Source organism: Nycticebus coucang, chromosome X (genome assembly GCF_027406575.1).
Source record: "Nycticebus coucang isolate mNycCou1 chromosome X, mNycCou1.pri, whole genome shotgun sequence".
Lineage (NCBI taxonomy): Eukaryota > Metazoa > Chordata > Mammalia > Primates > Lorisidae > Nycticebus > Nycticebus coucang.
In genome coordinates this window covers 57064227-57086686 of record NC_069804.1, presented here as the reverse complement: position 1 = coordinate 57086686, position 22460 = coordinate 57064227, and the positions used below count along the sequence as shown (strand labels likewise).

Sequence of the window (22460 nt, the reverse complement as noted above, 5' to 3'; positions counted from 1 at the left end):
TTCATTAGTAGTACTTTTTATGATGTCCTTTTCAGATACCACAACCATTTTGTTTCTGTAACTCCTTAAATTTGAGTTTTCCATTTGAATCTTATCACTGCTATCACAGACTCATTTTCAGTTGCTTCAGATCCTTCCAGGATGCAATCTTTGTTTCTTTGTCCCTACTTTCTTACCCTTTGTTTGTTTATACCATACTTCTGATTCCAGGTCCTATGAACTCTGCCTCATTTTTGGTTGGCTTTAAAAAATGATCTTACTCATTTAAGTGGCTAAAATTCTCACCTGTATGCACAATTCACTATAAGTTTCTCTGCACTTGATTTAATAGGAAGGGTTGACTCAAGACTCTTTTGCATACTATCTTACCGAAGGGATTTATTATTTAGTAGCCATATGAAGAGGTTCTCACTTCTGTGCTAAACACCATGCTGGGAGTTTCAGCTGTGCCTCTGTCCCCAGGACCATTTATCTCCTCTAGATGCTGCCACTGCTTGTTAGGAGTTTGGGAGACTCCCAAAGACTACTACTTGCCCCATCGCCCTTCTAGTTTTTTCAGCAGGGAGGAGACATTATTCTGCTTCCCTAAATTTGGCTCTAATTTCAAACATTATCCCTCACTTCTTTTAAGAGCAGTGTGTGGTTGCTTTAACTGGTGACAGTGACTGGCTGAATCTCTAGAGTGGAAAGGAAGAACCAGAGATAGCAATGTCCAGGAGAGGATTGTTGGAGGCACATTGTGAAACTCTCTCCTTCTTCCTGTGTATTCCAGACTCTGATTGTAGCATAGGAATATCTGTGCCTCCTTCCTGTCCAGGGACAGTCTGCATAGCTGGGGATGCAGACAGTTTTCTATTTATCACTTTTTGCCCTGGAATACTGGTGGAGAAGGTCCCGGGGGCCCAGATGATTCCACTTGACTTGCTCTCCACAAATTGTTCACTCCACAATGCTATTTGAATTATCTATATTAGTGAGCTTGTGAGCTCTTATAAAGCTAGATTCTGCTTTTCTAAACTATGGGCACCCAAAATAGTCAAACCATCAAGTTTTACCTCATTCTATATTATGTCTTAAAATGATCAACTGTTTCTTTTCTCTATTGCCTGTAAAGGCCCCTGCTAATTAACATTAAAGAACATGGACTCTGATGTCCTTAGACCTGAATTCAAGCCTAGCTGTGTAAACTTTGCCTGCTGTAAAATAACACTACTATCGATCTTGCTGAGGAGTTGTGAGAATTTAGTAAGGCTGTGCATGCAGGAGGCACCTGTGAGAAATATTTTGGTGATAAGGGATTGGGGAAGGGATTTAACATCATTTAACATCATTGGTCTCTCGTTAAAGAGCACAAGAGCACATAAGAACATGTGATGAGAACACCTACATTATTGCATAGCAGTTTCCACACCTGTGGTGTATTACTTCTATAAATAACCTCAGGAGACGCTGCTGCTGAGATTGCTGCCGAGATGCTCACTCCTACTAATTTTGACTGTGACTTCTAAGGTGCTTCAGCACCTGAGATCAGAACGAGACCTACCCTGAGTAAGCTGGCACAGCGGCCCACGTCCAGGCAGTTGAATGGGCTGGGGCCAGAGACCTAACATCCTGGCTCCAACGAGACCCTGGGTTGGGGCAGGAGACACGGCATCCGTGGGCCCTGACATGTGCATGTTAAATTCTTCACATAGTCTCTTATGCAAATAATGGTCATATTTATGACTACTAATGGCCTAAGTTTTGAAATAGTTGTTATAATTATCTTCTAAAAACCATTGATAATACCTTAAACTTATTTAGTTATGACTGCCAGATCATGTTCTGAGAGTTTTCCATCTCTTCACTCATTTAATCCTCACAAAAACCTTTTGGGGCAGTGGTTGTCAACCTTCCTAATGCCGTGGCCCTTTAATACAGTTCCTGTGGGTCGTGACCCACAGGTTGAGAACCGCTGTTTGGTGTGAGCAGTATTAGTATCTCCATTTCATAGATGAGGAAATTGAAGCACATATAGGTTTAGTCATGCAGCTGGAAAATGCTGGAAAGTGAGTTTCAATTTTAGGCTGGCAGGTTCCAGATTTCCTGTTCTTAACCAGTATGCTATATTAAATAAGTCTTATCATGGTTACTTTTAAATATGGTCTTTAAACCTATTTGTTGTTGTCATTGATGACCACTTACTGAGTGCCTCTTGGGTGGTAGGAGTTGAGACAAAGGAAGAGAAAGATAGAAGTTAATACTTTTAAAATGATCTTACCATCTAAGAGAGGAAATGGACTGATATGCATGAGAGACATAAGGACAGCTTGGAAAAAGTAAATAAATCTGTGAAGAAGTGGACATTTTGCTTCACCTACCAACTTTAGAGCCATACAAGCCAGTGCTTCTTAAGCCTTAATGCATACAAATCATTTGGGGAATACTCTTAAATGCATATATGTATTCAGTAGTTCTGGGTGGAAAGAGAGATTCTCACAAACTCCTAGGTGAAACTGATGATACTAGTCCACAGACTACACTTTGAGTAGGAAGGTATCACATTGCCATTTTCTAACAGATACCATGCACTGAAGGTCTGTTATGTAATACAATGCTTTCTGGTTAAGCAAAGACATTTTAGATGCCTTTAAGCTGATTACATGGGGACTGGTATGATAATTGGAGAATGTCATAAAAGAATTGGCTGAAAAATTGGTGTGATATGTGAAGGTTATAGGAGTCTCAATGGGAGTCTAAACAAAGTATTAATATGGTCAAAAGCTTACTTTTGATGTGCTGTAGAGAGCAGATAGAGAGGTAGAGGGGACAACAGATTGGATTAGATCCATCTTGGAGACTGGTGTGGAAATTCAGGCAATGGAAGAATCAAGACCTGGAGAGTGATTATGGCAGTGGAAATTGACAGGAGAATAGGGCTCCAAGAGAGATTGATTGCCACAAACCACCAAAAATTCTACAAACTTAGGATCTCTTCAACAATAGCTCAAAAGTGAATAGCACTCTAATGTTTTAAAAAATCATTTCCACGTCCAACATCTAATTTCATCAACACAGCAACAATGGGAGATTAGTAGTTACTTTCCTTTCCCCATTTTACAAATGAAAGTGAGACCATGTAGCCACAACATAAACCATTTCTGAGAAAAGGCAAAACTAATTTCAGGAGCAAAGATATTGTGAAAAGGTCACAATTATTCACCTTGGGTTTTATAAAATTGATTTTTTTTTCTCATTAACAGAAACATCTATATTTAGATTATAAAAACAATATATATTTGAGATCATGCTACATGGTCATATTGTATCATTCCCTCCAGTCCTCCCACTTAACTTATTATGGCTCTTTTCCCTTGTCATTATAACTTTTTGGAAGTCTAATTTTAAATTACTACATAATGGTAGCCCGTGATATGAATGCATTCTGGTTAAATTTGCTTGTTCCATGCAATTGGCCACTTAGGTTCCTTTTTTTTTTTTTTGCTATTATAAATAGTGTTGTGGAGAACATCTTTGTATATACATCCCTGTTTGAGCATCTGATAATTACTTAAATTACTTAAATTACTCTCAATAAATTGTACTGATTTACAACTGGCTGATTTAATGCTTGATAAAGGATTGGGTTTTAGCCTGGAGATTGAATGCATATTAGTTTTGTGTGTATGTCTACTTAAATTTAGAAATAACAGCCTATAAACCCAAATTTGATTGGTTCTACTTTAGGAAAGAAGTTATGCAGGGCTGGCTGTGTTCAGGCATCGAAGTTAAAGACTACAAGATTTGGAATCACAGACATCTGGGTTCAAAGAATGGAAGTTATCTTTTCTAGTCATGTGCCATTGTGTAATTTCTGGGAAGCAGCTCCCTGTATCTCAGTGTCCTCACTTGTCAAATGGCATTCATACTCAACTTGCAGGATTATTGTAATGAGAATAAAATTAAATAATAATGTTAATATGACACTCTTTGGCCCATGGTTAAGTGCAAATTATTATATTGCCTTTTCTTTTCATAATGGAATTTCTGCCTGGCTTTTGTATGTATCATACCCTCATAGCATGAGCTAGGGACCAGTTCCCTGCCATCTCACACCTTGATGAGACTTTGGCTCTTAACAATATTTTCTTTTACTTGTCACCCAAGTCAGACATTGAGTCTTAACATAAGTATGTAAAAATATCATTTATACCAGCCTATTCAGAATTTTGCTCTCCAGTCTATCTTCCCTTAACCTCACTTTTACCTACCCTAATGAGAATGCCATTTCTTTCTCTTTACCTATCTCAGAGTTGCTTTACATCTTGGTCAGTCGAGGTGGGTTTGGGGACTTTCCGTGTCAAGGCAAACATTCTTTCTAGCTTTGGAGTTCCTGTTCCAGTGCTCTTCCTAAAAGCTGGACAGTCTACTGCCTAACTCTCCCCTCAAGTCCCCCATCACATTGAGAATTCTTCTCTCCTGAGTATGATCTTTGATTCTAACTGAGCTTGTCTCTGGCCTGGCTTGCTAGGTGCTGGTTATTTTTGCACCTCTGATCCATCAGGAACATAAGCTGTTGCGGAAAGAGCCCCTTAGATACCACTGATTCTCCTGTCCAGAGCCCAGTATCAGCTGTTCCTAAGGAACTAGACTGCTAGTTAAGAGACCTCAAATATAATTCATTTTTCAGAAAGGAAATATCTTTCATAAAACTATATAAGAAGTACAGGCATTAGTGTCAGTTGGACCTGGTTTAAACTTTGGCTTTGTTGCACTTAAGTTATGGAGGCCAACCTCTCTAGGCTCTGTTTCCTCACCTGTATAATGGGTACAATCTCTATTAGGGTTATTGTGAAGCTTAGTATATTAAGGCAGCATGTATCATTTATTGGGCATATACTATTTATAGCATCATTAGTATCTAATGTGCCCATCAAGTCAGGTACTAAAATTAGCACATAAGATAAAAATTGTGAATTATTGAAATTTTCCTTGAAAATCTTGTGTTTTACAATAGAGTACTACATCTGTGCATTCATAATAGAACCCTGTATAGTAGTAATTATTACCATTTGTGAATCTCTGAGCTGAACTAGAGAAAGAAACACATGAAAGTTTTTATGTATGTGTCTGGGTATTCAAACCATTTTATCTCTAAGATAATCATCAAATTTCTAGTAGTGAATAAGGGATCTATGGAGAATTCTGGAGGCTTTCTTTGTTAGATTTGCTTTATTTTGTTATTATGTTAAGACTCTCTCTTAGTCCATGTTAATAGATTTATGATTGTGAAAACTTATATTGTATGCAAAGATTAGTCCAGTTTCTATCACTACCAGTAAGGATTTAATAAAATGTTAGCTGCTATTTTTCATAATAGTAATAATAGCAGTACTAATAAAATGTAACAGTATCTAACATAGAGCCTGGTATATATTCATTGATCAGTAATATTCACTCTGTTTAGTTAATTGTATCCATATACATACTATTCTTTTAAAGAATAGTAAAGAAGGATTTGAACACTTTTTCCTATCTTTCCAAATTTCATGCTCTGGCCCCTTGGCCACTGGTCATATTTCAAACTGGAGTTTATTCTCAAGTAAGCCTCACAGGTGAATGGGCCTGTGATGTATCCCACTAGGAATTATATTGCACAGTCTGCCTTATTCATCTTTGCACCTCCATAGTTCCTGGCACTTGATGGGTAATCAACAAAGGGGTGGATGGATGGATGAAGGAAAAAGTTTGACTGAAACAAGGATCCTCTTTGCCTTTGTGAGATTTAAGGGACCACAGTTCAATATGAGCTATTGCTGATTTTTGATTACCTGGGTTTTTGGCATCAGGCCTTGGTGGTGCTATATATTCCTTGAAACTTTGCTAAGCTGGAAACAGTTGTACTTTTAATAGAGTCTCTAGGGCATACATACTCAAAAGTATAAAAGCTGGCTTTGATACATTGTTTTGAGTACTCAAGAATGAAATGGCCCTTGAGGAGGAATGTGGTAGAGCAGCAAATAAGAGCAGGAGAGGCTGGCTGCCTTGCCGTATGCTTATAATTCAAACACTCTGGGAGGCCCAGGCAGGAGGATTGCTTGAGATCAGGAGTTCAAGACCAGTCTGAGCAAAGCGAGACCCCCGTCTCTACTAGAAAAATTAGCCAGGCATAGAGGCACGTGCCTGTAGTCCCAGCTACTTGGGAGGCTTATACAGGAGGATTGCTTGAGCCCAGGAGTCTGAGGTTATTCTGAGCTAGGCTGAAGCCATGGCACTCCAGGTAAAAGAGTGAGGCTGTGTCTAAAGAGAAAAAAAGGGCATGAGATTTAGAGTCAAAAGAAACCTTTTCAAGTTCTAGTTTTGTCACTTTCTTTTTTTTACATTTAAAAAATAATTTATTACTATTTATTGTGATAAAATATGTACAACATAAATTTATCTCTGAACTATTTTAAGTGTACCATTCAGTAGTACACTGAATACATTCATAAAGTTGTCCAACCATCATCCATGTTCATAACTCTTTTCATCTTTTAAAACTGAAATTCTTTACCCATTAAACAGTAACTCCTTTTTCCCCTTCTCCCACAAACCCTGACAACCACCACTCTACTTTCCGTCTTTATGATTTTGACTACTCTTAACTACCTTACATAAGCAAATCACAATATTTATTATTTTGTGACTAGCTTATCTCATGTAGCACATCCTCAAGATTAGAGCATATGCTTCATGTAGCATATGTCAGAATTTCCTTTCTTTTTAAGGGTGAAAATATTCCATTGTATGTATATGCTGCAATTTGCTTATCCATTTATCTGTTGATGGACTTGGGTTACTTCTACATTTTAGCTGTTGTGAGTAATGCTGCTATGAAGATGGGCATACAAATAACCCTTTGAGACCTTGTTTAATTCTTTGGGGCACACATCTAGAGTTTTTGTATCATGTGTTCAGACTCTGTGAACATACTCAGTAGGTGTGAATTTACCTATCCCCACCTTCCCTTTCTCCCAGCTTGATTTGCATTGGAATTTACTTCCATATGTGCACTTAAGTGTTGATCAATCAGATCCAACCTGGCATTGAATACATATGTTTGGTTCTCCATTTCTATGATGTTTCACTTAGAATAGTCTAGTTTTCTTACTTCTTAACTGTGTGTCCTTGGCAAGTCCCTTAAACTCTGTAAGCCTCAGTGTCCTTTCCTCATCTGTAAGATAGGGACAATATTACATTACTCATAGTGGTAATATGAAATAAAAATACGACAAATATGCTGAAAGCCATGGTATATTGTACTCTATATAAATGTTAGCTACTATTACTGTTGTTGTCACATACGATATTGCCCCTCCTTTCCAAAATGAATATAGGTTTATTGTTTCCATTCATCAAAATCAATACATTGTTATTTTAGTATAAGTTTAGAAAATACGCAAAAGTGAAAAAGAAGAAAATGAAAATTAGATATGTTCCTATTTCCTTGAGATAATAGGCATTGATATTTGGGCATGTGTGTATCTCACAGTTCATTCTTTTTTTTTTTTTAATGTCACTAGACAATTAAAACTTTTATGGAAGCTTAAGGTGTGGTACAGAAATACATTTCAACTGATTTAAGTCCAACGCCAATGAAGGGAGAAATTATGGCACCAAAACTTTCCCTCCTCTATCATACTAAGATTAATTTAGATTACTATTCAATCTAGTTTTCTCTTTTCTAGGCTTTGTTCCACACAAATGTGCAGGTTTTCAATTAGAATTCTTCAATCTGTTAGGAAAAAACAATCAGACCTCAAGCCAACAATTACATCTACTGGGATACTGTTCAAGAACAAAATCACTTTGAGCATTGGTCCTTAAAACAGAACACCCCAAAACATTAGGTGCTATGCTCATTACAGAATCCAACTGATCACACTGATCGAAAACTTCCTCAATGAAACTTTCAATCAACATGCTTAAAATAAGTCAAAAGTGTTCCATATCACTTGATTTCAAACCAAGTAGATTTTATATTTAGAAACACTAAAAAAGTGTTTCATTTATAAATACGGAAGGAACAAAACATCACTGTATCAATCCAGTAATTATCAAAATATAGTGAGAAGAAATACAAAATTTAGTCAACTTTGCTGTTTGCTTAGTTGCTTACATCCCACAGTATTTGCAAATACAGTTAAAAGATGCCGACTCTTGAAAGCCTCTATTTTAGTCATTTCCCACTGAGTATTTTAGAATTTAGTAGGTTTTACTTATTTATTCACTCATTCATAGATTCTTCTTCATGGTGTTTGTCTGAATAGCCCGGATGATTCTTCTCATTCTAGGCAGTTGCTCATTTGATCTTGTGAATTCCATGGTAACAGAAAATCATACTTAGAGAACACAGGAAGTCAGAACATTCACATGCATCACAAAGTCACAGAATTTGAAGTCACAAGATGAAAAAGACGTTGATTTTGCTTTGAACCAAAATTTACAGTATATTATATTAGTGGAAATGGCTGCTAAAGTAAAAGTTAACATCAATGATCCAAGCTGACCTCACTTACTGAATCTAGTATAAACTTTATGCTAAACTTTCTTGGCAATCATGTTAGTAATAAAAACCCTTTTATTTACTACTTAGCAAGTAAAAGTTAATCTCATTTACTGACGAGTACAGAATTATATATGATTTCCAGAGTTCACCCAATATACCCTCATCTCCACCTATAATTCTCTATGGGTCTTCCTTGCTGATCAAGCACTGGAGAAGTTTATTTTTGTGACTGTCATCCAAAAGAATCCATACCAATAAAAATTCCCATGCCCTTAAAAGAAAATTAAGCCTAGGGATGATCTCCCCTTTTTGCCACCTGGGGTATAAGATTTGTATATAAACCCACAGTGTTGACAGTGTATTGCTTTATTTGGAGGGCTTGGGGGAGACACCATGGTGAGGGAAGAAATCAATTATAGGAGTATAAATGCACAGAAAAATAATTTTAAAATAGTAATACACAAAATAAGTAACTGCAATCATTTTAAGAGGACCCAACTTGTGGAAGAAAAACTTTAATAACTGCTGTTGCAAAAAACACCTGTATGAAGTAGAATTTGTCCCAGTAATATTAGTAAAGAATAAGTTCTAGAAAGTGGAGGAAACTGGATGTAAAATTCTGGCAGCAATTTAAAAGAACAGTCCCAGATGGTTAGGCTGAGGCCAACACCTAATGAGGATGAAAGCCTTGTCTGTGGGGAATTTTGGAGGATACCTGGAGAAATATTACACTGTACATAAACCAAATTGAATTGTTTTCCCAAGTGTTGTAAAGTTTCATATAGTAAAAGGTTTTTTCTACATGCACCTCAATTTCACAGCGAGTGTGGCATAGAATACCTAAACACAGAAGAGAGCATTCATGCAAGATATCTAACTCTTTGATATAATAATGCATACAATTCAAAATGATTACACTATCATCACATCTAGGGCTTTCTGCAACTACAAGGTGGTGGTTATGGAAAGCATGGCCCCCAGTATTAACATCTAGAAAGCAGCCACCGCCTTCTACATGTGTTCTCTTTTTGCGTTTTTTCTTCATTTTTCTTAATCAACTCTGCTGTTGTTGCTGCTTCTTAGCAAAACTGGTAAAAACAAAATTGTAATCATTGAACATAGCACTCTGACAATCAAGACGTTTAAAGCCTTCAATCTTCTGGGGTGAAGAAAGCACTGTGCGACACTTAGAACTCTGATTAACAAACAAGGTGGTTACAGATTTTCCTGGCTTGAAGACTTCCATAACTTTCCTGTTCAGGTCATCATAGGAGGTCTGACTTAAGTTTGTTTCAAAGCTAACATAAGAAAATTCTGGTTCTGGAGTGATGTGAATAGTCCAATAAGTTCCATCAGATTTCATTCCATTCATTGAATACCCACAAGGATTGAACAATGTGGCATCGATGACAGACCCTGGTATCAGGTCACCAATTCCACTCTCACGAGTGACATCCTTTGCAGTAACACCATCTTTCATGTAGAACTGGTCCATAACTGCTGGGCCAAGCTCACTCATCAGAATTTCCAGGGTTTGATCTGGCTGACTGATTACTCGAATGTCTGGGAAATCCAGAGTATATAAGTACCAACAGTCAGAATTCATACGTCCCATACAATATGCTGCTCCATTTGGGAAAATTGAATTTAGAAATTCTATTTCTTCCTGGAAATTCCGGTGTGGGTACCCTTGGTGAGAAGGCTTCATGAAATTCTTACTAGAATAAAAGAACCTTTGAATTGAGTCAAACCCACTGTAATCCCTAGCAAACTTCAACAGGGGAATCAGTGCTTTCAGCAAGAGGGTGGTACCACAGGTCTTCAAAATGAAACGTCTCTTGGAGACAAACATGCTACGAGTACATAAGCTTCCTGCTTGTCAGTTTTTTGTCACACTTATGATTGAACATTGCACATCCTTCAAAAGTATGTCCCACTCAGATCTCGGGGATAGTGCGAAGATCCCCAGATCCTTGGTTTGCGTCAGGTTGCTGCCTGGAGAACCAAACCTCCAGCAGCTTCTTCATCCCTTTGAAAAAATGTGCATCTTCCATCACCGTGAGACTAGCCAACAACCAACAACCACAGAAAATCAACTAAATTAAACCTCTTCTCCCGCCGCTGCCACCGCCGCTGCGGATTGTTCCAGTTGTGTTACTAAAGTTCAGGTTCCTTTTTTTGCTGTAATTTTATATTAACTTTTTTTTAAAAAAGGACTAATAAAATTTCCCCGGCTTCTTTTTTGTGAGCAAAAGTAGAACGTGAGTCTGTTGGAAATAGAGGCAGATACAGTTCAGTCTCTTGTAGTCAGCGGCTTCACAGTTAGAGAGAGTAGAGCAAGCACTAGCTAATGTCCCAGGCCATACTGTGTAAGCCTTTTTTTGTTTTTTTTTTTGACACAGCATCTCACTATGTTGCCCTGGGTAAGGGGCATGGCAACACAGCTCACAGCAACTTAAACTCTTGGGCTTAAGTGATTCTCTTGCCTCAGTCTCCCAAATAGCTGGGACTAGAGGCGCCTGCCCCAACACCTGGCTATTTTTTTTTTTTTTTGCGGGGGTTGAAATTGTCATTGTTGTTTAACAGGTTGGGGCTGGGCTCAAACCTGCCAGCCTTGGTATGTGGCTGACGCCCTATTCACAGAGCTACGGACACCGAGACAGTTCATTCTTCTATGTTTATACATACATGCCTTAAAAAATGGTCATACCGTGTTTATTATTTTGTTTCTCATGTTTTTACACCTGACAGTACATTCTAGAAATCTTGTCAGATATATATATATATATATAATCATTTTAATGGCTTCATGGTATCACACTTTTAGTATATGTGTCATATATATGCACACAATATTTTAACTAGTTCCATATTAATTGACATTGAATTTGTTTCTAACATTTTGCTAATATAAATAGTGCAACAGGGACCCTTGTGTACATACATCTTTACACACTAATCTGATTATTTTACTAAAGGATATTTATAGAAGAAGTGAATTGCTAGGTCAAAGGAAATGCATTTTAAAAACTATCTCCTTCATGGGCGGTGCCTGTGGCTCAAGGAGTAGGGCGCCGGTCCCATATGCCGGAGGTGGCAGGTTCAAACCTAGCCCCGGCCAAAAAAAAAAAAACCACACACACACACACAAAAAAAAAACAAGGCTTCAAAAACTATCTCCTTCATTAATCATACCACATACTGGATTAATCTTTATTAAATGGGATAATAAATGAGAGGGCGCTTTAAAAACTATCAAGTGAAGTATGAGTTATTGCATTGCAAAGCTAAAGGCATGGTAGACAGATGACTTAACAGGCTCGGAGAGGGCAGATAGCTTGATTTCTCCCGGATTCCCAGGTAATACACCTATGAAAGTGCACACATAAATGGGTGGTTACTGTTTATTCTCATGGAGCTACATCTCCATTCCGTCCCCCAAACTGCCAAAATGAAGAAATATTCCTGTGATCTTTAAGTGAAACAATTGCTTTTTTTTTTTTTTTTTTTTTGCTTTTTTTTTTATTGTTGGGGATCCATTGAGGGTACAATAAGCCAGACATGGCTACTTTCAGCCAAATGTTCAGGCCTGTTCTTTTCTAACCTCAAATTTTAGAAAGCACTTGAATAGAGAATCACAGGGTCTCCCAAGCTGAGTTGTTCTGCTACCCTCTAGAGAGCCAAGCCTGAGGGCTTAGCTACTTTATTTGTGTGTTGGTGCAGCTTTTGGAAACACTTTTTTAAGGCAAGGGTGATTGGTCAATGCCCAGCTTAGGATACCTTGGTCACACCTTCAGTGAAGACACTTCAACTTTCCAGTGAGCCTGACATTCCACAGACTCAGGCCAACCTAGAGAGACTAACTCACCCACCCACTCCTCTGTCTTCCTGTTTTTCTAGCAACCAGAGTGCCTCTTCAGTGTAACTTTATTGTAAGCATTGTTGAGTAGGGGGGAGTGTGTGTTGAGAAGTCTCGAATCTGGATCTCCTCATCTAACAGCCTGCATTCTCTCTGAATTCAAAGGCTGGGCAGTCATCCAGGAATGATGCTCTTGGCCTCTGCTAGAAGGTGGGGTCAGGTGTGGGAATACAAACAGACTGTGGGGGCCTGTACAAGGGTGGAAGGCAGCAGGAGAATATGTGACCAAGGAGGGGAGCAGATGCCTGTGTGCTTGGCCAGGCTCCACTTTACAAAGAGTGCTCCTTGCACGAATGTTTTCAATGATGGCTGTTTGGGAGCTAGGGCTGTTTGAACCTCCAAGTCTAAATTGGTTGATGTTTGCCATAAGCAGTAATAAGTATGGAAATGATTTTCTCTAGGACCTTGACCGTATTACTACTAAATCACTGGCATACTGTTGGGGCCTACTGATCCTCAAAATGTTTCCCGAGTTCTCTCTACAAATCCATTCTCTCCAATCCTAGCAAATCCGTTGACACAGCTGACTGTGTGTATGCTGCTGCCTTGAGAAACAGCTCCCTGTTGGTATTTTGGACTTACTCATCTTGCATTTTACCCAGGTCTTCAGCTCTCTGAGCTGTGAAATTTCACCCCTGCCCAATCAGTTTACTTTCTCTTCTGACTCTGTAAACAAATGTGTGTGCATAACTTTCCATGTGTTTACATGTATTTCTGGAAATGCATGCTGGCTCCCAGAGGCTATTTGTAAGTCTGCAGTCCTAGTTTATTAAAGGGATTTGTCTCATCTGTGTAAACCTTGACAGAAAACTTTGATTGCAAGTTCAGTGGGGGTGGACTTTGGAGCAGAGAAGGAGAGTGATTGACCCTTCTCTTAGGCATGCTTGGTAAGCCTTGAATTGAATCATGACTCTGGAGAATAGGAAAGCTCGGCCTCCATCTTTGGAGAAAGACGGAAGATTACATTGACTTTAGAAGAAAACATCTTCACTTTTTTTTTTTCTAGAATATGTGGGATGTACTCAGATGACTAATGCAGTGTCCAGATTCAAAAGGGTTCTGAAAAGTCTGGTGTTTGAGACATGCAGGTATGGTTAAGCAAAGGTTTTGAATGGTTCTTATGGTTCCCATCCTGCCCTAGACTCTAAGCCCTTTGAGGGTACTTTCTTTCTTATTTTTGGATTTTTTTGCATGCCTTGTAAAACACAGACACTTAATAATTGGTGAATTTATTATTTATGCAGGAGGATAGACTTCTAGGCCTAGTGAGGCTGTGTATGGCCCTCCAGACTTCCATATAACTCCCCAGGAAGGAATGCTTAATCCCCAGAGGTCTTGCTTCCAGAGTTGGCCATAGACAAGAGTCCCACCCACCCTACTCATGAAGTAATTGGCTGAATGGCTAGAACAAGTGAATGATTGTGCCATAATTAGTTTATGACCTGGAGGCCATGCCAGTTTGTAGTCCTGCCAGTCTGCTAGCTGCTACCAGCACAGATATGCCTCATAAAAGCCCAAGTGACAAAGCTATGGTACTATTCCCTGGGCCTGCTAAACCTAATGACTCGGGCCTATGAACTGAGAGTAACTGAGCTAGTGTATTAACATTTCCTGAACTGACCTGTTCTGTTTTCATTTTATGCAAAAGTAATCTTTATGTTTATTACAGTTGTTAATCCATCCTTGCTTTGACTTAATTGTAATGTCTTCCTTCTTCCCTCTTTTCTTCCCTTATTTTTTTCACTCCCTCATCCCACTCTTCTCTGAGTTCCTTCACTCTCTCCTTTCTTCTTTGTTTTGGAGCTGGGATAATAGGCTAGGACAAGATGGAGCATCTGGCCCATTATGTGACAATAATTGAAATCATTCCCTTCTGATCTGCTCAGGAAATGGCTCAGCCAACATCTCCTTCAGGTCTGTCTCACTCTCCTGGACTACTGCTGGTATGACTGCAGTCCAAATATTCTCATATTCTCTTCCAGTTTCCTGTGAGTTTAAAAACCCCAACTTCGGTAATGAGAAATCTATCAACCTGCCAACCTAACTCACAAAAATTTTACCAGACTGTAAATGTCAGACTTCAGAAGATCTGGATTCTGACACTGGGGTTTGCTTCTGAGGTTCCATAAGTTCTTTCCTTTCCTGCTTATCAATATGCATCATATTTTTATTTCAGATGCTCAGCTATGGAATCTCTGGACCCATTGAAGTTGAATTAATAGTGTACACACTATTTGTTACTGACTAAAAGCACTAAGCAGCTGGTGTTCATAGGTAGAGAAAAATATTTACAGATTCGTGAATACTAGTTTTACATATAAGAAATAAAGCAATTTGCAGAATGACTAAACTCAAAGTGTAGCTCTTAGTTAGTGATTTCTTTCATAACTATTAGAATTCTTATTTTCAACATCATACTAGCAGGTTTACACCCTTAACCCCATCCAGGGAACAGACCCCAGGTGGGAAATTCTTCACTTTTTTTCATCTTCTTGTCATCACAGCTGAGTTTTTCACAGCTTAAATTTCTTTGGAGTGTTTTGTTTTGTTGATTGTGCTGCTCAAAACGAAGATATCATTCTCTTTTATAATTGCCAGAAATCACTTTTCCTTCTCAAAATGTTCTTATTTCTATTTGTTTTGAATTGCCTTTAATGTATCCACTTACTTTGTTGGGAGAGCTGTTGTTTGGATCTTTCACAAAAAGGCTGTAACATGTTTATTTAGGGTCTATATCTGAGCCCTGCTTTGATTTCAGTTTTGAAGCTTGATCATGTATGGCCTTAAGTAAAAGCTCTAACTTTTAAAGAGACCTTACAGTTTGTTTTAAAAAATACATTTTAAATTGGGTCCTTGATGAGAATTATGAGACTGTATAATTTTCACACATTTATGAAATTCAATCACATTATTATTAGGAAGTAGTAATAAGATATAAAAAACCAAAAGATTTTAGTTTAAATAATTGTACTTTAGTTCATAATAGGCATAAGAGCATGACTCTAATAAATGAATTTGTTATTACTTGTCCCCAGGTTTCTCTTTAATCATAACATGGCCACATCTTTTCTCAAAACTTAACGATTTATAGAGTTTAAGGGTATCCTTCTTGATCAGAGGTGTTTCAATATGACAATATTTTTAGTGTGAACTAGAAGTGTTTTGTTTAAATATAGTGTTCATGAAATGCAGTCAGCTTTACTAAGAGCCTATAATTAAAGCAAAACCAATTTCTGTAATTCTCTGCTTATTCTGAAGTTCAGAATACAGCCTGGACCCTAATATAAGTTTAAAAAGAAAAACAAAAGGCTTAGAGAGTTTGAAACAGCTGCCACAAAGGCCATGGTATAGGAGAAGCCCTCGTGTCTTAAGAGAGATCCACTGGTCCTTAATTGAATGAGAGCCTGTTATTTTCTCAGTTATATCAGAGTAAAAGGAGCAAATTAGAATTAGGGGTGGTAGGTTAGGTGGGTTCCAGGAGGTAGTTTACTCTAGAAATTGGCACAGTGATGGTAACAGTTGAGTACCAGACAACCAGGTTGTAGAAACCCTAAATGGCAAAGACTTGGCAATAACGAATAGGTAGATAGATAGCCTTCCACATGAAAATGTAAGACAGTATTGATATGCCAGGTTTTGCTTGGCTGTTCTATTATTAATGGTGATTTAAATTATTTAAAAATTTTCACTCTTACAAAAAGCAATGCTGTGAATGATTTCTATACAAATTGTACCACTTCTGTTTAGAGTTACTGATTTCTGGTATCTTACCAAAAGTATAATAACTAAGCCAAAAGTTATGAACTGTTTTATAGCTGTTGTTACATGTTGCCAGATTGTACTCCCAAAAGATTAAACTGTTTAAGTATGCCTATTTTCAAAGATCCCTGCATCTCTGAACATTACCATTTTAACCTTTTTGCTAGCTTAATAGGTATGTAAGTATACTACCCATTTTTTTAAGTTTTATTTATTTAATGAAGCTTTCCATTTTTAATGTCATAATTTGCTATTTCCTCATTCATTTTCTTTCACCACTTCTCAACTAAAATCTAGATATTGACCTTACATATTTTTATCCATTTCTCATATTTTTAATAGTCAAATTTATATTTATCACATATTTTTCCAATTTTATTGCTTTCATTTTTATGTATGCTTTATCATATTGCACTATGCAAAAGTGTTCTTTTTTACATTTATATATTCAAATCCATCCATCCTGTCTCTAATGTTTCTTTCATTTTTCAGTATTCAGAAATTTACCACTCCTCCACAGCTGGGATAAATATGTCATTCTGTCTTCCCCACTCCCCCAGGGTGTTTTTTCTTTTTTGTATTTAATTCTTGGGCCCATCTGGAATTTATTGAATTGTATGGTATGAGGTATGGATCTAATGTAAAATCTCCATACTGATATCCAAATGTTTTAGCAATTCAATTTGGAAAATATTTCTCGAACTCCTCCTATGTACTAAGCTGTGCTAAGTTCCACAAGAAAGGTTTTGTGTTCTTTTTTTTTTTTTTAATGAGGCAAAGTCCATGCATGCTCTCTAAGGCTCTGATCTTTTGTGTGTGTGTGTGTGTGTGTGTCTGTCTGTCTTAGTCTTTCTTTCCTTCTTCCTCTTTAAAGAGGGGAAAGATGCTTGGTAGTGGCAGTAATAAAGTAGATATTTCAATAATCATAACAAAATGCAGAGAATACTATGATAGGTATCATTAGAAGGGTTAGAATCAAGGAGGTACGGGAATTTAAAGATTACAATTGTACCCAGTTGATACAAGGAAAGGCTTCAAGGTAGAGGTGACATTTAAGGGTTCAGATGGCAGGATTTCATTCATTCAAAAACATGTGCTGAATATTCAGGCAGGCATTATGTTAGGTACTAAGGATAGAGATGGACAAAATGCAATCCCTGCCCTCAAGGAACTTTCATATTAGCAAGACAGAATGATAGTAAAGGAAACATACCAGGGGAAAGTAGTAGAAAGGGGAACAGATGTGGTTGGAGAAAGTTACGAGTTGGGGAACCATAGAGATTGAGACTGATAAGGAAGGTTGAGGCTGGTTTTACCTTGACTTTAAATGTCAGGAGGAGGCATTGATTCTTTCTTTTGACATGAAGGAAGTTTAGGGATATAACCATGGCATGATCAGAGTGGATTTCTAGGCAAGTCTGTTTCATTTGGAAGACTGTGATCTATTTTCCAGACAGTTCTCTGAAATTTGAATGAGACAGATATGTGAACCATTTTAATATTTGGGCTCCTTGGTAGTATCAGTTTTACCCTTTACTGTGTCTAGTTTGTGATATTTTTCACATATAGCAGCTGGTTCCTTTTTAGCAATCCTTCATTCTCCCTTTCAAGTAGTTAGGATCACCTGCTTTGTATAAGTTACTCAGGAGACATTTTAGAGTGAGTCCATCAAAATGGCTAAAATGAAGTGTCTGATGCTTGAAGGAATAAAGCTCAGGTAGCTGGAAGATTCAGTATGGGAAAACAGCTCATTCCCACCATCTTCTGGGAAAATGAGGTGGTGGTAGTATACATGAGACACAAAATTAACCTGAATATGGCTACTCACATGAAGATACACCTAATGAATTTATGAAATGTTTTCTTCCTTTTGGACATTGTGCCTTTTGGTCTATTTATGTAGCCTACACTGCAGAAATTAAACCATACAGATCTAGGTCATCTGAAAACCTAAAAATAGATTGATTTCCAAAGGCCAAAAAAAGGTTGATAGGAGGCTTAAAAATCAATGGTTTGAAAGCACCACCACCAGAAGGGATGTGTCAGAAGCCTTGCATATTCCTCCAAAATAACTGATGAAAGTTATTGATAACAATCATTTAAAGTCTCTGCAAATTGATCTAAGAGAATTCAGAACATTGAGAAGAATTTATTCAAGAAAATTTACTAGGTTTCAACGAGAACCATGTGAGTCTAACTAGCTGTCATTGCTTCTCCCCCATCCAGCTATATGTTGTGAAAGCTTTACCCTGGGAAAATGTAGCTGAGAAGATGGGGTTCCCTTTACCCCTAAGCTTTCAGTTGTAGGGATATAGTTTCACCATGGGAGAGATAAACTGCCACCATCTTTCTTTACCTGCCCTCAGCTTCATGTAGTGGAAGCTTTAGACTGGGGTTCCCTCCATACCCAAGATCCCACTTGTTGGGTAGAGGTTTCATACTAGGAAGGCCAGACCAACGCTACCCTCCAGCTGCTGCTTATAGTGTAGAGGTCTCACTCAGGAAGAATGAGACTAGCACTGCACCCTGACTCCACTAAGGTGGCACTAATGTTCTGCTTGGGGATTAGGCAAGACATGAGATCCAGAAGGTCAGTAGCTTGACCTCTGAGTGGGAGGTTTTTATTTGGAACAGAACATGGAAGAATACAATAGATATCTTCATGTTGGACAACTAGTAGGAAGCTAATAGTTACATGAATCTAGGAACAACAAATTAAATGGGAGACCAGCCAGAAGTTTAACAGGGAGAACCAAGGAAAGAGACAGTTAAAAAGAACCCTCTTGAAGATCACTCTGATCACTGGGGGTAAGAAAAGTGTGTGCACATGTGCCATACTGCATTGCCTCAAAAGCAACCAGAATATAGTCACTTGAGACCTACTAGTCATTGCTTGAACATGGAACCCATTTAAAAGCATTCAACAAGCTATGCAGAGATCCATTAACAAAGTTCCAAATTTTTAGGACATAAGGGACATAAGCACAACTCTGACCAATCAGTAGCTGAACAATAAATTATGCAGACCCAGAAGCTACTCTGAGGTAATAAACAAGCAGAAAACCAAAGAGAAAAAACGGAGCAGTAACATTGGAGATTTTGCAATGTATGGTAATTATATATCACAAACCCAGTACTAACCACCAAACAGTAAACCCCATGGTGATGGTGAGGCTAATTAGAATCTAGATTTGCTACACTATATTATGGAAATGCTCAATTCTCAATAAAAAAATTTAATGTATGCAAAGAAACGTAATAGTGAGACCACTGTAAAGAAAGAAAGCAGGCAATAGAAACTACCATGAGAGGGGGCAGACCTGATATACCTATGAGGCAGATACAAATATTTCAAAATAGCTATTATAAATATGTTTATAAAATTAAAGGAACCAATTTTTTAAAAGATAAAAAAGATATGATAGTGATGAGAGAATATAAAATTAAAGAGAAAATATCAAAAAATATAAGGAAATTATAAAAGAATCAAATGAAAATTCTGGTGGTGAAAAGTTCAACAGAAATGAAGAATTCATTGTTTTTCATTTTAGTTCAGAGCCCTAACAATCTAGGGCTCTGCACTAGAATTAGACTGGAAGAAGGAAGAATCAGTGGATTTGAAGATAGATAATTAGAGATTATGCAATCTGAAGAAGAGAAAAAATGAATAAAGAAAATGAACAGAGCCCCTAAAATTTAAGAAACACTAGTACTCCAACATACACATGATAGGAGTAGCAGAAGGAGAGCAAAGAGTGAACAGAACAGGGGCTGGTGCAGTGGCTCATGCCTGTAATCCTAGTACTCTGGGAGGCCAAGACAGGTGGATTGCCTGAATTTAGGAGTTTGGAGACCAGCCTGAGCTAGCATGAGACGCTATCTCTAAAAATAGCCAGGCGTTGAGGCAGACACCTGTAGTCCTAGCTATTCGGGAGGCTGAGGTAAGAGGATTGCTTGAGCCCAAGAGTTTGAGGTTGCTGTGAGCTATGACCATGACACTCTACTAAGGGTGAAAAAGTAAGACTCTGTCTCAAAAAAAGAGTGAACAACACAGAAAATAACTGAGTACATAATGGCTAAAAATTCTAAAACATGATGAAAGAAATGTTATTCTACAATTCAAAAACTTCAAGGAACTCTACGAAAGATAAAGGCATAAGTATATATACCTAGGCATGTCATAGTTAAAATGTCAGAAGCCATCCAAGCACAGTGGCTCATGCCTGTCATCACAGCACTTTGGGAGGCCAAGACAGGAGGATCACTTAAGCTCAGGAGTTCGAGACCAGCCTGAGCAACATGGTGAGACCCTGTATCTACAAAAATAAAAACAAAATTGGCTGGGCATGGTGGAGCACACACCTATAGACCTGGTTGCTTAGGAGGCTGAGGTAGGAGGATCCACCTGAGTGCAGGAATTTGAGGTTTCCCAGTAAGATCAATGGCTGACTTCTCATCAGAAACCAGAAGACAAAGGGATAACTTATTCAAGATGGTTAAAGGCAAAAGAAGTCAATTAAGGGTCCATTACTTGGCAAAACAATCCTTCAAAATTGTAAACAAAATGAAGACATTCCCAGATAGACAAAGATGGAGAGTATTTGTTGATATCAGCCTTTCTTTACAAGAAATATTAAAGGAGGTTCTTCAAACTGAAAGGAAGTGAATTACATAGTAATTCATATCCATATTGAAAAAAATTGCTAGAAAAGGTAATTCTATAGTAACTATAAAAGACAGAAAAATTAAATATTTCTTCTCATTTTTTCTTAATTCAAAAAATAGCATAAAACAATGCAGTATAATTGAATTTTGATGCCTATAGCATATGGAGATATACTTAACAATGACAGCACAAAGTTAGGGGAAGGGAAGGTAGATATAGTGGAGCAAGGGAGTGATGACAGTATCTCAGATCCACAGGAAGAAATGAAGAGTATCAAATAATAAATAAGGGGCCAAATATAAAAATTTTACAAATACAGTTTTCTCCTTGTATTTGTTCATTTAAGCATATAGTTATTTAAAGCGACAATTGTAACATTGCACTATTGAGTTTATACTGTATGTAGACAAAAAAGATCTGAAAATAATAGCACAAAGGATGAAGGAGGTAATTGATATATAGTGGAGCAAATGTTTGGTATTTTACTGAATTAAGTTAGTATAAGACTGAACTAGAGTATGATAAGATGTATATTTTAATTTCTAGATCAATAAATAAGAAAATAACTTTAAAGATAGAGTTTTAATTTTTTTTTAAATGTGACATGGAAAACAGCAAATTGTAGATGTTAATTCAGCTATACTAATAATAATGTTAATTGTGAAGAGACTAATCCAATGAAAAGTCAGAGATTCTCAGACTGGATAAGAAAATGAGGTCTAATTATATGCTGTCTAAAAGATACACATATTCAATTAAAAAATTTAAATAGCTTAAAAGTAAAATAATGGAAAAATATGTACAATGTAAACTGTAACCATAAAACAGCTGAAGTAGCTATTGGTATACTATATCAGACAAAATAGATATTAAAACAAAATATTACTAAAAATAAAACAAATATTTCATAATAATAAAAGAATCAATTCTGGGTGATGCCTGTGGCTCAGTGGGTAGGGCACCACCCCATATACCGAGGGTGGCGGGTTCAAACCTGGCCCTGGCCAAACTGCAGCAAAAAAAAAAATAGCCAGGTGTTGTGGCGGGTGCCTGTAGTCTCAGCTACTCGGGAGGCTGAGGCAAGAGAATTGCCTAAGCCCAGGAGTTGGAGGTTGCTGTGAGCTGTGTGACACCACGGCACTCTACCGAGGGCAATAAAGTGAGACTCTGTCTCTACAGGAAAAAAGAAAAAAACACAAAAGAATCAATTAATCAGGAGGATATAACAACTCTAAGATATATATACACTTAACAACAGGGTCTCAAAATACATGAAGAAAAAAGAATTGAAGAGAGGAAACAGATTATTCAGCAATAATAGTTTGGAACTTCAATACTTACTTTTATTTTTATTTATTTATTTTTTTCTTCTTCCTTTTTTTTTTTTATTGTTGGGGATTCATTGAGGGTACAATAAGCCAGTTATACTGATTGCAATTGTTAGGTAAAGTCCCTCTTGCAATCATGTCTTGCCCCCATAAAGTGTGACACACACTAAGGCCCCACCCCCCTCCCTCCATCTCTCTTTCTGCTTCCCCCCCACTATAACCTTAATTGTCATTAATTATCCTCATATCAAGATTGAGTAC

General features: G+C 37.5%; 2 protein-coding genes across 4 annotated transcripts in view; one reads left to right on the top strand and one right to left on the bottom strand.

Moving 5' to 3' along the window:
- Positions 1-22460, top strand: part of SHROOM4 (shroom family member 4) — a 369471-nt gene that overhangs the window by 40280 nt on the left and 306731 nt on the right. The window lies entirely within an intron of this gene.
- LOC128578028 (S-adenosylmethionine decarboxylase proenzyme-like) lies at positions 9463-10581 on the bottom strand. Of its 2 annotated transcripts, none has more exons than XM_053580437.1 (2): positions 10472-10581; positions 9463-10116 (listed from the first exon to the last, which is right to left on the bottom strand). In XM_053580437.1, the coding sequence occupies exons 1-2, from the start codon at positions 10579-10581 to the stop codon at positions 9582-9584; spliced, it is 645 nt and encodes a 214-aa protein (XP_053436412.1). In that variant the 3' UTR covers positions 9463-9581. The 2 variants fall into 2 exon arrangements, with proteins under 2 accessions (XP_053436412.1, XP_053436410.1); XM_053580435.1 differs by having other exon boundaries at positions 9463-10390; positions 10473-10581.